We start from the raw sequence: 18976 nt of genomic DNA on the forward strand, positions 1-18976 counted from the left end.
GCAAAGCCCTCATCCTGGACCCCTGGAATGGTCCCAGTGCCACTCCGGACCCAGGTGCCTCCTCTTCAGGTGGAGACTCGCCTCACCTGCCTTGCAGCTGGCTGGAGATTCAAAGAGAGGGAATTGGGAAATACCTGGACACACCTTGGTCACCATCACTCTAGACTTTGTCCCTCTTATTAATGCCCAGCTGAGGAGGAAGCAACCTGGGTGGCCCTTTCCTCAAGAGTGGAGGAGGGCAACTCTGAGCCTGGCACGGGCCCAGACCAACCAAGCCCAAGTTAAGCTGGGAAGGGTGTGGAGCAAGGAGGCCAGGCTGGCGTTCCTGAGAGGGGTTTGCCAAGCTGTACTCCACAGGTGTGGTCTGGGGGAGACTCAAAGGAAGTGAGGGCAACTCTGAACTTTGGGAGAGAGTACTGAGTCACCCAGCTGGTGCCCGGCCAGGGTGGCCAGCAGGGACTCTGGACAGCACACAATGGAAAATAAAAATAATAATTAATATACGTCAAACCCCAACTATGTGCCAGGCCCCATGCCTCCACCCTCACCCCCCACCCAGTGTGTAGTGTGTGGGTTCCATCCAGCCCTGTTCCTTGTGCTCCTTCTCTGCATCAGGTTAAGTCCCTTTATCTCGGACCAGAAAGTGCCACGGCTGGGTCTCCGTCTGCTTCTCCTCGTCCTCCTCACTACGGATCCCTCCCTCCAGCTCCCTGGGCATCACCCCCAGGACCACTCCATCCTTGGTCAATCCAGCCCCACCTCCTCCGGGAAGCCCTCCGCCATGCAAAAAGTCCCGGGTGGGTCAGATCCTGCTTAAGACCCTGGTCCGGAACCCCTCGTTTCCCCTCCCTCCTCTATATCCAAGGCACCCGTTTTTGCAGCCCTGTAACCCCCTGGTTGCCCTAGAGGCGCTTCCCCTCCGACTCTGCCCTTTTATGCTCCACAAAGGATTCTAAAGCATAGGGTAGTTAGGGGAAGCGGCAAGGTGGTGCAGCATGAAGTCATCCGTCCCCAGTCTTGTTCTCCGTCCTCCCAGCAGGCAATCCCGGTAAGCCCAGGTCCCACCAGCACATACCGAGCCTAAGGAGGAGGGCCTTTACGCCCCGCCCCGCCCTTCCAACTTCTGGAGCGCGCCGCGGCACGCCTGCGCGGAGGACGCCCCCGCCCATGGCGCATGCGCAGCTGTCTATCTGTGTATATTAGGACGACGGGGTTCGCGGCCTGAGGATTCTCGCGGATAAGGGCAACGGTTTGTTTCTACCCTTGTTTGGGTACACGCCGCCACCGCCGCCGCCGCCGCCTCCTCCGCCTCCGCCGAGTCTCCCGCGCAGGTGAGGGCCCCGCGCTCTAGATGCGGCGCGGCCGGGGACAACCCCCGCGTGTCCTGCTTGCCTGCGCCCCGCTACTCCGGCCGTTGGGACCCCATCCCCCACCGCTCCAATCACCCGCCGCCTCGGGGTCAACTTTCATATGCCCGATCTTCTACCTGATCGGCCCCCTCCCGCCGTTCCCCGTTTAACTGACCGCTTTCGAATTCCATTCTTAGACACCTCCCGTTATTCTCGAGCTCTCGACGCCCCGGGTAACCACAGACCTCCCCTGCCCAGGACCACCACTTTCCGCCAGACCCACTGCCCTCATTTTTTAGCCCTTGTCTCTTCCCAGTTAGCTCCAGCGGCGCTTCCCCTCGTAACCCTGGCCTTCTTTATGCCCCCTCCTTTCTCAGTTATGCCCAGTTCACGGAGATGTAGGGGCATAACCTTGGGGAAATCCTGGCCTCAGGAACCCAGGGCCGGACTGGATGCCTTCTTGGGGTCTGGGAGTGTAGGGACCAGGAGAAGATCAGGATCCCTAAGAGTCTTCTCTGCCTTGATGGATGACAGTGGCTTCTTTCCTGGCCTCACTTCTTCACCTGGGTGGGTGCCAAGGTGTGTTATCTGCACTTCTGCACTGTGTATCTTCCTCAAGGAGCCTCTGACCTCCCAAACCTGTTCCTGACTTGTCCCTCCTGTCCCACCCCCTTGGTTATTGATCATCAGTATTTACCGTATTTGGTAAAGTAGTTTTGCAGGTGCCTTTGTATGGAGCTGGGGAATGAAGGTGATCTGGGTAGAGTGTGGTCACCACTTCTTAGTTGAGTCCCTCATCAGTGCTGTCCTTAGACATTTTTGAGTGAGACTTGTTAGTATCCCACAGTACCCTTGCTATAAACTTCAGGTGACACCTGAACCCAGTGACCTTGGAGTGGGTATTTGCGTGATTATTAACAAGTGTTGGTGTCACTCCTCATCTTTGTACAGGATCAGTGCACCTCCGGGACATGGAGACTGTTGTTCGCCGCTGCCCATTCTTATCCCGAGTGCCTCAGGCCTTTCTGCAGAAGGCAGGCAAATCTCTATTGTTCTATGCCCAAAACTGCCCTAAGATGATGGAAGTTGGGACCAAGCCAGCCCCTCGGGCCCTGTCCACTTCAGCAGTACTCTGCCAGCAGGTCAAAGAAACCCCTCCGGCCAACGAGAGTAAGTGTCCTTAGCAATGAAGTAGATAGAGAGTGGTGATGTTTGCATTCATTACAAGACCCTGGAAGCAATTCTCATGCACAGTGCTGATGAGGGTCACGCTATCTGAGGCGGTTACTCAGTGCCAGGGTCAGTTCTCTGCATAGATTATCTCATGGAATTGTCATCCTAACCCCACAAAGTAGGCAGTTTTAGTTTTCACATCTTTAAAGGTGAAACAATGGCCAGCATTCCACCTTGTGGATTGCATGTCAGTGTCTGTTGGAGTTTGTGAGTTGTCAGTGCCTCATTCATGTAAATGTAAAGTTGGAATCTTTATGTAAAGTTGGAACGTAGAAGCTTGTAGCTTTTAAAGTTGTGATTTTTTTCTTCTTTTATTTTTTTCCTTGCCTTTGCTATGTTGCCTGACCTGTGCCTTTTGCCCTCAATTCCTTTCTGTGCTATGCCTTCCCAAATTCCTGCTAGTTTCTTATGCAGTCACTTATCTTATACCTTATCTCTTTGTCTGGCTCCAGACCATATAGGCTATTCCAGGCTAAACCATCTTCAAAGTCAACTCTACCTGTGAGTTTTTCAGTTAGGTTAGGCTACACTGAGGTATCAAGCAACCCCCAAATCTCAGGGCTTAACACATAAAGATTTCTATCTTGTTCACGCAAGGTTCACTTTGGGTCATCAGGGCAATTCTGTTCTAAGCAGTGACCTGGGGTTCCAAACTCTGGTGTCCTACAGCTTTAACTCTGAAATAGGTGGCTTTTGGGTCACTATTGCATAAGGGGAAAGTGAGAGGGTCTCAAACCAGCTCATCTTTTTAAAACTTTTCATAATGGTAAATTTCAATTATGAACAACAATATCAATCCAGGGCCAATTTTGCTTCACTTGTGTCCCCATTCACCCCGTCTGCGCCCACTGTATTAACTTGAAACTGATTCCAGAAATTTCCTCTGTAAATATCAGTATGCACCTTTAAAAGATATGAGTTCTTTCTTTTTTTCTGTGGGCGGGGGCACACCACGTGGCATGCGGGATCCTAGTTCCCTAACCAGGGATCGAACCAATGGAAGCGCGGATTCTTAACCACTGGACTGTCAGGGAAGTCCCTATGAGTTCTTTCTAAAAGCACCCTCACAATACCATTATCACACCTAAAGAATGATACAATTTCCTAATATCATCAAATACTCAGCCCCACCAGCTCTTGGATATTTTAGTCAGGAAGCAACACACAACATCCATTGGCCAGAACTAGTCACATGGCTCCAACTAAATGCACGGATGCTGGGGTTTTTTCTCTTTTTAAAATTTTTTTTTTACTGTGGCAAAATGCATATAACATAAAACTTACCATCTCAACCATTTTTAAGTGTACAGTGGTATTAAGTACATTCATATTGTTCTGCAGCCATCACCACCGTCCAGTGTCCAGAACTCTTTTCATTGTCCCAAACTGAAACTCTGTGCTAACTAAATACTAACTCCCCATCCTCCTCCCCCAGATCCTAGCAAACATTATTCTACTTTCTCTCTTTGAATTTGACTACTCTAGAAACCTCACATAAGTGGAATCATACAAAATTTGTTAAAGTAGTGATTTTTTTGACACATGTATTTTTTTTTTTTTTTTTGGCACAGCTTGCGGGATCTTAGTTCCCCGACCAGGGATCAAACCCAAGCCCCCTGCAGTAGAAGTGCTGAGTCCTAACTACTGGACCACCGGGGAATTCCCTTAACACATGTATCTTTATTTTGTATATGAATTTTTAAATTTTGCTTTTAATAAAGAGATCAGAGATTTAGTTTTGGTCTTTCTTTGCCAGGAAAGAATGAAGCTTTTCAGATACCACTTAATTCTAGGGAATAATTTACCTTACAGGCTCTGTTAGGTGTGTTCTCTGGATGTGGACTTGTAAGAAAAGAATGTTTTTTTCTTTTACTAGAAAGGATTTAATCCTTTCTAGGATTTCTTTTCCTCTTTCCCATTGTTTAGGAGTTAGTTATGGTTTTTACCAATCTGTCCCTAGCAGTAGATTCCTCTTCTATTCCTGGTTGAGTAAAATGTGACTTGTCCACTTTATGGACTGCCATGCATCCATCACAAATGATATTCACAAACTCTTTACTAGCTTATATAGATCTTTATAATGAAAAGGGCAGAATAAACAAGCATATACAGAATAAGTACAACTTTTTCTAAACCTACACATAAGGGGTAAAGAAAGATAATATGCCAAGTTGTCTGCAATGGTTATGTTTTGAATAATAGAACTCTATTTTTCTAGACTTCCTACAATGAATATGTATTTACTGACTTTTATAGTGAGTGAAATGAACTTGAAAGCAGTTTTTTTTTTAATTTTATTTTTTCACCACACGGCATGCGGGATCTTAGTTCCCACACCAGCTATTGAACCCGTGCCCCCTGCAGTGGAAGGATGGAGTTCTAACAACTGAACTGCTGGGGAATTCCCCAAAGCAATTTTTTTGCTTTCCTTTATAGATTTTAATACAAACTGTATTGAGACACTGCCCAAGTTGTAGGAGAGCCTAGCCTATGACTCACAGGAGGATTCCAGAATGATGAAGAAAGACTTCTCTGGAAGGAAGATGAATGCATTTGCTCAAGGGGAGAGGGAAGTCTAGAAGCTTAATTACCAGCCAACTGCATAAGTCATGAACTTCTTTGAGGCATTTAGAGAAAACTGGTAGTTTATCTGTTAAGCAATGGCAAGCTTTTTTTGTCAAGAATCTGTTTAGAAAATATTACCAGAGAAAAAAACTGTGACCACTTCCAGTTACCGTCAAGAGCGTGTCCTCGCAGGAAATATGCTGAGTGTACTTGGGGTAGATTTACTGGAAATAATTCAACTCAAGAATGCTGGGCTGTCTAGAACTAGAAAATACTACTTTGGGGATTTATAAGTGAGAAATACTATGGGCTTGAGAGGTAGGTGAACTGTGCCGGTTAACTCTTCACAGGAACGTTGTATCCAGTGAGGCAGATGAGAAAACAGTTGATTTAGCAGAACCTAATAAGAATAAACTTGTCTTTGGATCATGGGATAGAGTAAGTATAAGGTTTGTCTTTGAGGCAACAAGAGAAAGAAACAAGTGGGCTTTTGTGTACCGTGCAACCAGATCTGATGCTTCAGTTTTAACATTTCCCCCCTCAGAGGACAAAACTGCCAAAGCCAAGGTGCAGCAGGCTCCTGATGGATCCCAGCAGACTCCAGATGGCACGCAGCTTCCGTCTGGACACGCCTCCCTTGCCGCGAGCCAGGGCACTGCGAGCAAATGCCCTTTCCTGGCAGCCCAGATGAGCCAGGGCGGCAGCAGCGTCTTCTGCAAAGCCAGCCTAGAGCTTCAGGAGGATGTGCAGGAAATGCATGCCGTGAGGGAAGGTAAACAGATGACATGAGCCATCAGAAGAGCAAAGAGATTCTTTGGCTCTTTCAGACCCTCAGATTTATGTGTGAACTATTATTAGGGTAGTATTTGTGTCAGCACCTTCCTGTTTTAGGGCCGAGGAGAAAGGTCATCAAGATAGAGGACTATATGGCAAAATGTGGGAGTTTTTTTTCTGTGTGTGTGTGTAGGATGTAACCAGCTTTTACAGTAATTCTTTAATTTCTGAAAATACCCCTCAGGCATAAACTATTACCAGTTGCCCTTTGTTTCTTTCCCACCATTTGGTTGGATAAAAGGTAAAAAACAGTGTTACTGCAGTGAGTGCTAGTTTTAGGACTCCCAAGCTGTGTGTCTTAGTGGTGGTCATTGAGTGGCAACCTTAATTCCACTTGTGGCTGTATCCATGGAACACATAAGGTCCCCAGAAATTCTCCCCAGCAGAAATGATACAAGTGGCTGAAATTGTTTTCTGTGAAGAAAATTGTCTCAATTAGGGTAGGGGGGTTGCAATGGGGAAGGCAAACCAGCCAGAAAAAAAAAAGCTTTGGACTTTAATGTTCCTCAAAGCTGGCTGGTAGCTCTGAAAACAAAACCAAACAGTAACTAAAGAAGAAGAGAAGCTTCATACACTCAGTTACATCTCACTTTCGTTATGATGGGCTATTTTTGGGAACTAGGCAGTAAGCCATTTTTGACAGTATGTCTGGAAGGTATTGTAGACTCAGAATAGAACATTGGTCCCCTTTGCCTCTTGTTACTTTTGTTACAGAGGTTGCCCAAACCTCAGTGAATCCCAGTGTGATTAGTGTGAAGACCGATGGAGGGGAGCTGAGTGGTTTGCTGAAGAACTTTCAGGATATCATGCGAAAGCAACGACCAGAAGGAGTGTCCCACCTTCTTCAAGATAACTTGCCAAAATGTGAGTCTCCTCGTTATTTGCTTGATGCAGGAGAGTTTATAACTTAAACATACATCAGATTAAATGTATAATTGCATGGTGAGTTGTGGATTAAAAGCCATGTCTCTTGCTTGATGCAAGTAGATGCTCTTGGCTATAGTGAATGCCAATCCTATTGATAGCCTGCCTTGTCTCTCTTAACACCTACTGTCTGCTCACGGGGTCAGACAGTGTCATTTGAGACATACACAGACTCAAGATAAGGATGTCAAGGAACTTGCCCAGATGAGTACTTCGTTAGTTTGGCCAGAATCTCCTTGCTCCCGAATGGCCAAGCTGGGATTGGAACCTAGGTCTTACACCAAAGCCTAGATGTGCTTTTTAACTGTCAAACTGTACCATCTTTTGTTCGGTTTTTAGCTGTTTCCACTTTTCAGTATGATCATTTCTTTGAGAAGAAAATTGATGAGAAAAAAAATGACCATACCTATCGAGTTTTCAAAACTGTGAACCGGAGGGCGCAGTTCTTCCCCATGGCAGATGACTACTCAGACTGTCTCATCACCAAAAAGCAGGTGTCCGTCTGGTGTAGCAATGACTACCTAGGAATGAGTTGCCACCCACGGGTGTGTGGAGCCGTCATGTAAGTAGCCTTCAGTTTTCAGATATCACTGGCATGACTTAGCAAGACATTGATGATTTATAGGAATTGTATCTTTTATGGGGGGGATATTCAGCAGCTGAAAGTGTGCCATAGCAAAATGCTCTTCTTAGCCTTTAAAAATATGTACAGGTTGCTTTTAGAGAAACTCTAATGTGTAAGTAGTTGGTGGAGCCCCTTTGTGAGAGTTTAAGTTTCTGGGCTCATTGACTACACATGTCCACTCACTTACTACCCCTCCACAGGCAAGTCTTGAACAGAGGCTTCCTGGCTTGTGGCTGTGGGTGGAGAAATACAAATCGAGCAGCACTGGATGGTAGAGGGACTGCCCTGGTGGTACAGTGGTTAGGACTCCACGCTCCCAATGCAGGGGGCCCGGGTTCAGTCCTTGGTCAGGGAACTGGATCCCACATGCATGCCGCAACTAAGAGTTCACACGCGACAACTAAGGAGCCTGCCTGCTGCAACTAAGACCCAGTGCAACCAAATAAATAAATATTTTTAAAAAAGGGCTTCCCTGGTGGCACAGTGGTTAAGAATCCACCTGCTAATGCAGGGGACATGGGTTCGAGGCCTGGTCCGGGAAGATCCCACATGCCGCGGAGCAACTAAGCCCATGCGCCACAACTACTGAGCCTGCGCTCTAGAGCCCGTGTGCCACAACTACTGAGCCCACGTGCCACAACTACTGAAGCCCACGCGCCTAGAGCCCATGCTCCACAATAAGAGAAGCCACTGCAATGAGAAGCCCGCACACTGCAACAAAGAGTAGTCCCCGCTCCACGCAACTAAAGAAAGCCCGCGTGCAGCAACAAAGGCCCAAAATAAATAAATAAATTTATTTAAAAAATAAAATATTAAAAATAAAAATAAAAGTGCTGGTAGAGCCTGTCATTCATGTCCTTCAGGAGGTTTGCCATGGCTAGGAACACTTGAGAGAGTTGCTGGTCAAACTCTCCAAGGAGGCTTGCTAGAGAGAGCCCAGTCTGAGGTTTAGTAATAGAGATAGCCTAACATTATGGGACTGGTTCACAAAGGGTTTAGGTAACCACCATTCAAGATGTCCCTCTAGAGCCTGAGGTCGTGTTATTGGAGAAAAAGATGTTTGTCAGAGAAAAGAAATCTCAGTAAGTTAACTAAAACTCAACTAAGATTGTTGACACTTGCTCTTGATGCTCCCTAGACGCATCATCACCCTGGTGTGGAGACCTTCTCCCGCCCAGTCTAGAGATGAAGTGGGTTGAAACTTCTGTGAACTTCTGGTTCACAGGGAGAGAGGTGCTACAGCAACATCAGTTTCAGTCTCCTGGATCCTGGAGGGAGGAATGTTCACATCGTATTCAGAACCATGAGATTTATTTTCTGTCTGCTCTTTTTTTTTTTTAAAGGGACACTTTGAAACAGCATGGTACTGGAGCAGGGGGTACTAGAAATATTTCTGGAACTAGTAAATTCCACGTGGACCTGGAGCAGGAGCTGGCTGACCTCCACGGGAAAGATGCAGCACTCTTGTTTTCCTCGTGCTTTGTGGCCAACGACTCGACCCTCTTCACTCTGGCTAAGATGATGCCAGGTAGGAAGCCTGTCATGGGTGCCTTAGAGTTTTCTGGCTTTCTTAGTAGTAACAGGAATATTGACAACAAAGAAAGCTTACCAGAACCACTCAAGAGTTATGATAGTAACTGGGAGCATTTGTTCTTGAATTGAGCATAAAGTGTTAACTGTACATTATAAATGCCAGTAGAACATGATAACAATGAAAAATCAGATTTGCAGGGCTTGTCTTTAAGCTAATTGCTTCCAGTGTGCTTTGTACTCTAAGAAAATCCTTTGGAGAATTCTCTTAATCATGTGTAGTTATCTTTTTTTTTTTTAATTTTTGGCTGCATTGGGTCTTCGTTGCTGCGCGCGGGCTTCTCATTGTGGTGGCTTCTCTTATGGTGGAGCATGGGCTCTAGGCACGCGGGCTTCAGTAGTCGTGGCACGCGGGCTTCAGTAGTCGTGGCACGCGGGCTCTAGAGCACAGGCTCAGTAGTTGTGGCACACGGGCTTAGTTGCTCTGCAGCGTGTAGGACCTTCCCGAACCAGGGATCGAACCCGTGCCCCTGCATTGGCAAGCCCTGTAGTTATCTTTCGATTGAGTTTGGAGTGAGGCAGCCAGATTTAAAAGCAGATTAGTTGCATGCCACTGGGTTATTTTACACCTATGGGCCTTCTCAGAGGAGAAGCACTAGTTAGTTATTTTTCCAGGAAGAAACTGGCACTCAGGGTCTTTTTCCTACTGGGCAAAGCAGCATTTTCAGGTCAAAGTCTGTTGTCCTTGACTGTCGAGGAAATAATTTGTCTTTGGTGCAGATGGCAATAAATAGCATTTTTGTCTTGTTAGGCTGTGAGATTTACTCTGATTCTGGGAACCATGCCTCCATGATCCAAGGGATTTGGAACAGCCGAGTGCCAAAGTACATCTACCGCCACAATGATGTCAGCCACCTCCGAGAACTGCTGCAGAGGTCTGACCCTGCCGTCCCCAAGATTGTCGCATTTGAAACTGTCCACTCAATGGACGGTAAGTCTAGGTAGAGGCCAATCTGAAATCTTAAATGAAAACAAGGCCTGAACTTCTTAAAAGTGTGATATTTATTTCATTTTTGTAGTTTCTTTTCACTTTGGCAGGATTTTGTAGTTGCGGGACACTGTATAGATTGGGATGAATGTAGATATTCTACTCTGGCTTTTACTAGGCTCCAAACCCCAAGGTAATCCAGAAACTGGGGGAAGTTAATTGGTTTCCCCCAATATTAAAAATATCTTAGAACGTACATTGTTGTGTTCTAACTCTTACCAAAACAGTAATTCATGAAATAGCAAGCACTTCAGTGTGGTCTGTGGTCTCTCCTAGGGGCAGTGTGCCCACTGGAAGAGCTGTGTGACGTGGCCCACGAGTTTGGAGCAATCACCTTTGTGGATGAGGTCCATGCGGTTGGGCTGTACGGGGCTCAAGGAGGAGGGATTGGCGATCGGGATGGAGTTATGCCAAAAATGGACATCATTTCTGGAACACTTGGTACGTACACTCTGCACAGTCTGTAATCTGCACTAAAATTACATTCTCCTAACAAGGCCAAGGACTACTGGTCTAACAGGTCAGGTGAGGAGATGGTCTGATAGCATCTAAAGCCTGGGTCACTTTTTTGAGTGAGTTTTTCTTTCCTCAGTGAGTGGTGGCACAGCTTATCAGAATCCCTTGAGTCATGGCATGGCCCCCAGAATCAAAGTAAATCTCACAGCCTAACATGATAGAAGTACCATTTGTTGCCATCTGAGCTCATTCCAAACATAGTTGTGGCTTTAGGTATACGCCGTGGCAACAGCCTTTACTCTCTGTGCGTCAGATTGTTCCCTTATATTAAAAAAAAATAAAAAAGAAGAATTTTAGTGCTTTTCTCCTAGAGCTGCAGGTCAGGCATTGTGTTGTGTAGCGCTGAGCTCTGTGCCTACCGGGTGGGAACATTCCAGTTCACCTGGCTACTTTGTATTTCCTCTGCTCCTCCCAATAGAGAGGCCGTGTCTCTCGGAGCAACTCCAGACTCTTCCAGACTCCATAGCCATGCTGCCTGCTGGGTGTAAATCTTGCATGCTTAATAACTCACTAGCTGTGTGACCTTGGGTTTGTGGTTAACTTCTCTGTGCCTCAGTTTCCTCATCAATATGATGGAGGTAACAAAAGAACCCACCTCAGCTTGGAGAAGATAAATGAACTGTATACAAACAATTACTGTAGACGTTCTCTTTGTCTATGAGGTGAAAATGTAAACTGTACAAATTTTTTTTTTTTTTTTTTTGGCTGCATTGGGTCTTTGTTGCTTCACACAGGCTTTCTCTAGTTGTGGCGAGCGGGGGCTACTCTTCATTGCAGTGGGCATGCTTCGCTTTGCAGTGGCTTCTCTTGTTGCAGAGCACGGGCTCTAGGCACACAGGCTTCAGTAGTTGTGGCACGAGGGCTCAGTAGTTGTGGCGCACGGGCTCAGTAGTTGTGGCGCATGGGCTTAGTTTCTCCGCAGCATGTGGGATCTTCCCAGACCAGGGCTCGAACCCATGTCCCCTGCATTGGCAGGCGGATTCTTAACCACTGCACCACCAGGCAAGTCCAACTGTACAAATCTGAGGATTTCAAAAGTTAGTAAGGCAGTTGGAGACCATGTAGTGGTTAGCTAAAGTGCCACTTTACAGTCTGCAGTTGGTAAAGGAAGAGCAGGCAAAAAAGAGCGTCCTTCAGCACCGTGAAGGGGCGTGAGAACGTCGTGCAGACCAGTAGAGCCTGGGGCCTCGCAGGGCAGAGCCTTGCCAAGAGGAAAGCTCTTGTTCATGTGTCCTAATTCCAGCAGCCCTTTTCTTGTAAAGAGCTCTTATGACATGGGCTCTTTGAAGGTATGGTCACTGTGAGATGAAAAGGGCTGGAGAGAGAAATTTTCCACTGTCAGAGATTATACCAACCCAGCAGTGTGTGGGGCTCAAGCAAGACTGTTAATTACAGAACATAATGTTAAGATAGAGGAGGACTCTTCTGGAGTCATTAATCCTGAAACCCGAGATACCGATTATACAAGGGGACTTAACAAGAATTGAAAAATGAGGCCGGCCCTAAAATCAACCCTAACAGGGTCTGAGTTTTCATATTTATCCAGCAAACACTCCTTGTCAGAATTTGGGGTTACTTAAGTAGAAATTAATACCAGCCCTGCCAAAACAGTTAATGTCTCAGCTGGGTGACATTCCGGCCTCAAGGGTGATTCTCACAGTGAGCCCCCCGCTCAGACCCTGTCCTGGAGCAGGCGCAGTGCAGAGCGAGGGGGTATGCAGCCAGCCTGGGTGGGAAGGGAGGTGGCACGTGGGGTTCAGGCACACTGTGATCAGTTGCCAGTGCCAGGCCTGGTCTGGAGACCTGCGCTTTGATCCTGGTCAGACACCAGCTTGGCCTTGTGACTTCGGTCAAGACCCTTTCATAACGTTCTCAGCCTTTTCCCGTTCGGAAATGGGCTTGATTTGAGTCTTAGGGCACTTAAAGATGAGGAAGAGAAGAGTGAGTGCTCTGAGGCTCTGCAGCGCCTGGCTGTGCACACTTAGGGCAGTTGCTGTAATAAATGAGCCTGTCTCCTCCCAGGCAAAGCCTTTGGCTGTGTTGGAGGGTACATCGCCAGCACGAGTTCCCTGATTGACACCATCCGGTCCTATGCGGCGGGCTTCATCTTCACCACCTCCCTGCCGCCCATGCTGCTGGCTGGAGCGCTGGAGTCTGTGCGGATCCTGAAGAGCACCGAGGGCCGGGTGCTTCGCCGCCAGCACCAGCGCAACGTCAAGCTCATGAGGCAGATGCTGATGGACGCCAGCCTCCCAGTCGTCCACTGCCCCAGTCACATCATCCCCGTCCGGGTAATGAGCGGCCTGTGATTGGACTCGCTGGGGGCCGGGCCTCCGCACTTGACGGGAGATGTCCTGGTTCACACCTTCCTGAAGTTGGGCTGCGGCAGGGTGACTGCCAGGGCGAGGGACTGTAGCCAGTGGCCCTCTGCCGTGTTTCCGCCTTTGGTTGACTTCACAGTGAGAATGAAGCCTTTGAACCCAGCAGGCTGGAGCAGAGGTTCCTTCCCCAGAGCACTAGCCTTGACAGGGTAAACACAGAGCTTGTACCTGGAAAGCTCCGGAAGTCTGAGCTTGGCTAGCTTTGAAGTATGGCTTTCTATTCATTTAATTTTGAAATGGGTCTTGCTCTGCCCGCTACAAAGGGTAGCCCTGTTGGTGTCACAGTTGAATTCATCTAAGTAGTGGAGCTGGTATAAAAGCTGCCTTATCCCCAGGATGCACACGTCCAACTACCGTCATACTGGGGTCACAGAAGCTCCCGTTTCCCCCATTCAGAGTCTGGGTGGGAGATCAGTGTGAAATTTACTTCTAATATGGTTTCAGTTCTCTGGTCTGTAGTGGACAAAACTGGACCCTTTAAATCGCAGGTGTCTGGGCAGCGCTTTACCTCTGTGCCAGGCTTGCATACGCGGCTCCAGCCTAAGCCACGTGGGCACACCTGTCACTGGTCTCTGCTAAGAGGTAGTCCATCCGGTTCTGGCCTTACCTTCTGTTATCATCAAACTTAGGTTGCAGATGCTGCTAAAAACACGGAGGTCTGTAATGAGCTAATGAGCAGACATAACATCTACGTCCAAGCGATCAATTACCCCACGGTGCCCCGGGGGGAGGAGCTGCTGCGCATCGCCCCCACGCCCCACCACACGCCACAGATGATGAACTACTTCGTGGGTGAGTAGCCGGGGAGCCGCCAGCACCTCATGGGAGAGTGGCATGAAGCTGTCTTTTCAGTGTCTATAACTGAAGGCATTCAGAGTCATTCAGATTTGTCTCTTCTTTTTCCAAGTAATTCAGAATGTTCTCAGATGGTATAAAACTGTAAAAGACACTTAGTCGTTTGCGTTCACTTCAGGAGGGTGCAGTCATTTGGGAAGCGCTGAGGGAGCCTGCTAATCCACTCACTGTTCCCATGCCCCTGTCTGTGCGACTCAAGGATGCCCAGTCACGGCTGCCGCAGGAGAGATGCCTCTGAAGGCCTAAGTCTGCCTGGGCCTCCAGAGCTCGGCTCTGCACTTCTCTCTGTTCTCTGAACCAACTCCACACAAACCCCTTTTGATGACAGTCATTGTTCAGCATTTTATATTCTCATAGTTCTGTAGAAGCCAGTCCTTCACCCCCAGCGTCCACCTAAAGGCAGAGACCGAACGGGCTGCTCCTGGTTGCCTCTGCCTCAGAGGTGCGTTCTCCTCCTGAGCCGCCCCCCGTCCGAGGTGTTTCCCTGCCTGGAGCCGTTAGGGCTGCTCTGCTAGGAGTGCTCAGCTCGGCACAGTGGAGCCATGTGGGAGCAACTTCTTTCCTGAAGGCATGTAAAGGGAAGCCAGAGTTGGGTTTTGTTTCTCTCTTTTTTTTTTATAACAGCCTATTAAGATGGAATTCACATACCGCAAATTCCACCCTTTCAAAGTATGAAATTCAGTGGTTTTTAGGTAATGTGGTGCAACTGTCACCACTCTCTGATTCCAGAACATTTTCTTCACCTCAAAGAGAAACCGCACACCCCTTAGCAGCCACTCCCCATCCCCAGCCCCCGTCAGCCATCAGCCCTGATCCACTTTCTGCCTATACATTACATTTTATGTAAGTGGAATCGTACAATATATGGCCCTTTATGCCTGGCTTCTTTCACAGCACAGTGTTTTCAAGGTTCAGCCATGTTGTAGCATGAATCAGCACTTCATTTCTTTTTATTACCAAATAATCTTCCTTGGTACAGATATACCACATTCTGTTTATCCATCGATTGACGGATGTTTGGGTTATTTCCACTTTTTGACTATTATGAAAATAATGCTGCTGTGAACATTTGTGTGCAAGTTTTTGTTGGGGGGCGTGTGTTTCCATTTGTCTTGGGTATGTACTGCCTTTAATTTTTAAGAACTGTTCCTCCTCACAGAGAATCTGCTGGCCACGTGGAAGCGAGTTGGGCTGGAACTCAAGCCACATTCCTCAGCCGAGTGCAACTTTTGCAGGAGGCCGCTGCATTTTGAAGTGATGAGCGAAAGAGAGAAATCCTACTTCTTTGGTATGAGCAAGTTGGTGTCTGCTCAGGCCTGAGTGTGTCGCGCCCTCAATTACTCCACCTAACCCCAGGCCACATTGTATCCAGGTAGTCAGTTCTCCAGAGTTGTCTTTGTATGTGAATTAAATTATATTAAATTTTAATCTGTAGTAAACGTGTAGTCCTGCAAATAAATTCTTGTCTAAATCATGGGTCCTCTTTTCATTGGCTCCTAAATCAAAAAATCATTCATCCCTTTAAACTTGGTCTGTATTGTTGAGATGTATGAAGTATATAAAAACATCCTGGTCCTCCGGTAGTGGCTCCAGACCCTGCTGGGATGGCAGGACCTCCCAGTCCGTAGGAAGCCGGCATGTCTTTAATGCGAGCCAGGTGGTGGCCCAGCTGCGCCCCAGCCTGAGCAGTTCTGAGAGCGGTCACCACAGGGCACCACACGGGGGCTGTTTCACTCCGAGCCTCTCCCCACACCTTACGCGCAGTCCGCACTGCAGCGGCTTCTCCCTTCCCGCTTTCCCTTCCCAGCCACTTCCTCCCCCTCACACTTCCCTGTGAAAGTTGGGCAGTCGGGCTTGTCTGTCACCAGCAGGTCCTCCAGCACCAGCTGCACCTGTGATCGCGCCCCTGCCCTGAAAGTGGAGGCGTTTGTGCTCCTTCCCCCGGACTCCTGCCCCTCATGTTCTGGGTCCCCTCGCTTCTCATGCATTCCTGCAACCATCTCTTGCCTTCTCCCCATTGGCCTGCAGCAGGCTCTCACCCATCCTAAAAATAAAACAGGCTCTCCCTCAGTCTTGACCCCCATCTAGCTGCTGCCTCTGTTCTGCCCCTTTTCTGTTTAGCCCTCCCCACTTGGTCCTTCAGCCTGTTCCTTGTGGAGGCCGCTCTTTCCTTGACACGTCTTGCTTCTTCTTGCAAAATCCAGTGGCCTCCTGTTTTCCTTTCATTGGATCTCCCAGTGGTATTTGAGGTGGTTGTCCTTGGCCTTTTTACAGCTTTCTCTAAGCTTCCGTGCCACTAACCTCTCCTGATTTTCCTCCTCCTTCCTGAACTGGTCCTTCTCTGAACATTGAGCGCCCACTGGGTTCATCTCTAACTGCATGTAACCCCTCCCCTCCCTGCACAGGATCTCCCCCAGCACCGGGTTTCCAGTTCCAGCTGTACGTCACTGAGGGCCAGCAAACAAGCACCTGAACCACGCAGCTCCTGAGGGCGCCCTGGGTCTGCCCACTCCTCCCCTTCCTGCCCTTCTCCTCATCGTCCCACATCTACCCAGTTACTCCTGCCTCTCATGTGGAAAACAACTCTGTCTTGCCCACGCGTGACACTGTTAGCAAGTCATGTACGTTTTACCTCGAAGATACACCTCAGGCCAGGCCACTTCCTGTCACCTCCCACTGCTACCATCCTGCTCACGCCACCATCATCCTGGCACCCGCCCCAGCCTCTACCCCACACAGCAGCCTGAGAGAGCTTTTTAAAAAAACGGAGTTCCATGGCGGTCCAGTGGTTAGGACTCGGCGCTTACACTGACGGAGCCCGGGTTTGATCCCTGGTTGGGGAACTAGGATCCCATGCAGTGCAGCCTAAAAAACAAATATATATATCACATCCTGTCCCTCCCCTGTAGAAAATTTTTCTGGGTCTTCGAATTGCACTCATTAAATTCTAGATTGTCACACAGACTGATGACATTCTCTGGGATCAGGATCCCATCCAGCTCTGCAACCTCATCTCCCATCCCACCCCAATCTGTTCGCTCTGCCTCACGTGTGGAAACATACTCCTGGGCCTCAAACACCCACGGACGTTCTCACCAGCTTCCAGACCTTGGTGTTGTTAGCCATTGTTTCTCTCCTGGATTTCGCTTTCCTGGATCGTGGTGTGGGTGCCTCTCTTCACACAGGACAAGGGTCCGCGAGGAGACCTTCCCTGAGGCCCCGGACTAAGGCAGCCCCTCCTGTGTTCTCACCATCACTTGGCCTCCCCCCGGGCTTCCCTTCAAAGCCTTGGTCACCACCCCTGTTGACCGTTCCCCTGTCATTCTCCTTGCTTCTCTCTCCCCAATGCCATGCACAGTACCTGACACACACACTGGACATTGAGCAAATGTGCTGAGTGAACGAAAGGGGACTGTCTCAGCTGTAACGAAACACCACAGACTGCGGGGCTTAAACAACAAACATTTGTTTCTCACCGTTCTGGAGACTGGAAGTCGCGGGTCAAGGTGCCAGCAGATTCAGTTCCTGGTGCCAGCCCTCTCCCTGGCCTGCACGCAGCTGCTTTCTCACTATAAATGCACGGGACCTTTCCCTCTTCCTCTTCTTATAAGACCACTAATCCCACCACAAGGGGCCCACCTCCTGCCCTAATCGAAATCTAATTACCTTCCAAAGGCCCCACCTCCAGACGCCATCACCTGGGGGTTATTGCTTCAACTGATGGGAGGACAAACATTCAGCCCATAATAGGGACCAGTGAGAACACCCAAGGCTACTTTACCAGAAAGAATAGGTGAGCCGAAGCTCAACCAAGCAGCCGGAGGACACAGAGCCTCCCGGCCTCACTGGCCTCTCTCAGCTCTAGGGGCGGCTGGGGGTGGCCCCACGCCCCTAATCAGCCCAGGCACTGAGAGAGCTCGCTGAGTCCTGGTCCCATCAGATAAAGCCACACACCTGGGCAGGACGCTGGGCGTGATGGAAGTCACGTTCCCTTGGAAAAACCACGCGGTTCCTTTCTGCTCAGGAAACATGCCTCACTCAGCCTTCCCAGCTCTGTTACTTCACGAGAGTCTTCAGGGCCTTTCCATTGTCCGCCACGTTCCCACGCCTAGAACTCCCTCCACCTCCTTTCCGCCCAGTGTGGTTTCCCCTCTACCTTGGGTCGTGTTTCTCCCTGAACGCTTAACGAGACCCACCTTCCTTCTCATTAAGACTCAGAGCCAGCTGGGTCAACAAGGTCATGAGCTCAACTCCTCCTTGCTGCTGGTGGTTATGAGAACAAAGGATGATGGAATGTTCTGGAGGGAGCGGATGGATTTATCAACTGCTTACACAGGAGAAGCTTGGCTTCTAATAAGAATCCAAGTGTGAAAATGTATGATGTCACGGAAGTTTCCCAAGAATATTTAGAAGCCTAGGGTGTTAAATAAAATGTCTTAGAGAGGAAAGGGAGAGCTGTAGCTTAGAATCTTAGCAGGTAGCATTTCCTTACATTTACATTTCTTCCCGTCAAGTTGTCCTAAGTCTCATGCCCTCTACTTGTCTAGCACACACTGCTCCCCAACAGCAAAGAAGCACAAGGAGGAAACACCAGGATCCGCAGGCACCTCGGTCCTCCTCCCAGCTTCACGAGCCTCCGATTCAACCACATTTGCCTCCAAACCCCGTTCAGTGCTCTGGGCAGGGGCCCTGATTCAGGAGGATTCATCTCTGGGTGGAGAGAGAAAATCTCGAAGCCACATCAGCTAGTTGTCCTCAGCATAAGTCCCTTACCTAATAATGACCACCAAGGACCCGCTAGGTTTCCCAGACTTTACATACATTACCACAAACCCTTGTAACAGCCTGCAGAGTAACTCTGGCCATCCCCATTTTCAGATGAGCAAACAGGCTCTGCAAGGGAGGTCACCTGCACAGGATAACCCGAATGGCAGAGCTGGTGATCGCCCCAGGTAACCTGACCTGAGGCCCATCTCTTCCACAGCCTTGCAGAGCTGCGTTGTGGGCAGTGGCGAGGATGTCCAGCAGTGTGGAGGAGAGGGCTGGGAGCCAGCCACGAGCACCCTTCCCGACCACCGTATCTCCTGCCCAGCTCCTAGCGCCCCCTGTGGGGCCT

General features: G+C 48.8%; 1 protein-coding gene across 2 annotated transcripts; it reads left to right on the forward strand.

The window, feature by feature from the left end:
* Positions 1 to 1182: 1182 nt before the first annotated feature.
* Positions 1183 to 15334, forward strand: ALAS1 (5'-aminolevulinate synthase 1). Of its 2 annotated transcripts, none has more exons than XM_082414481.1 (11): positions 1183 to 1331; positions 2301 to 2519; positions 5692 to 5919; positions 6696 to 6845; positions 7245 to 7467; positions 8874 to 9058; positions 9872 to 10051; positions 10385 to 10549; positions 12647 to 12915; positions 13635 to 13797; positions 14218 to 14442. In XM_082414481.1, exons 2-11 carry the CDS (start codon positions 2321 to 2323, stop codon positions 14223 to 14225), a joined length of 1770 nt encoding a protein of 589 aa, XP_082270607.1. In that variant the 5' UTR covers positions 1183 to 1331; positions 2301 to 2320; the 3' UTR covers positions 14226 to 14442. The 2 variants fall into 2 exon arrangements, with proteins under 2 accessions (XP_082270607.1, XP_082270606.1); XM_082414480.1 differs by lacking the exon at positions 14218 to 14442 and adding an exon at positions 15020 to 15334 and having other exon boundaries at positions 1184 to 1331.
* Positions 15335 to 18976: the final 3642 nt, after the last annotated feature.

This window comes from Balaenoptera physalus (assembly GCF_965194825.1).
Source record: "Balaenoptera physalus genome assembly, chromosome: 11".
Taxonomy (NCBI): Eukaryota; Metazoa; Chordata; class Mammalia; order Artiodactyla; family Balaenopteridae; genus Balaenoptera; species Balaenoptera physalus.

Excerpts from the sequence above, each read along its gene's own strand:
- ALAS1 (XM_082414480.1), top strand. The coding sequence starts at position 2,321 with ATGGAGACTGTTGTTCGCCGCTGCCCATTCTTATCCCGAGTGCCTCAG. Across the intron at positions 10,550-12,646 it reads CATCATTTCTGGAACACTTG|GCAAAGCCTTTGGCTGTGTT; the intron begins GTACGTACACTC and ends GTCTCCTCCCAG. Across the intron at positions 12,916-13,634 it reads GTCACATCATCCCCGTCCGG|GTTGCAGATGCTGCTAAAAA; the intron begins GTAATGAGCGGC and ends CATCAAACTTAG.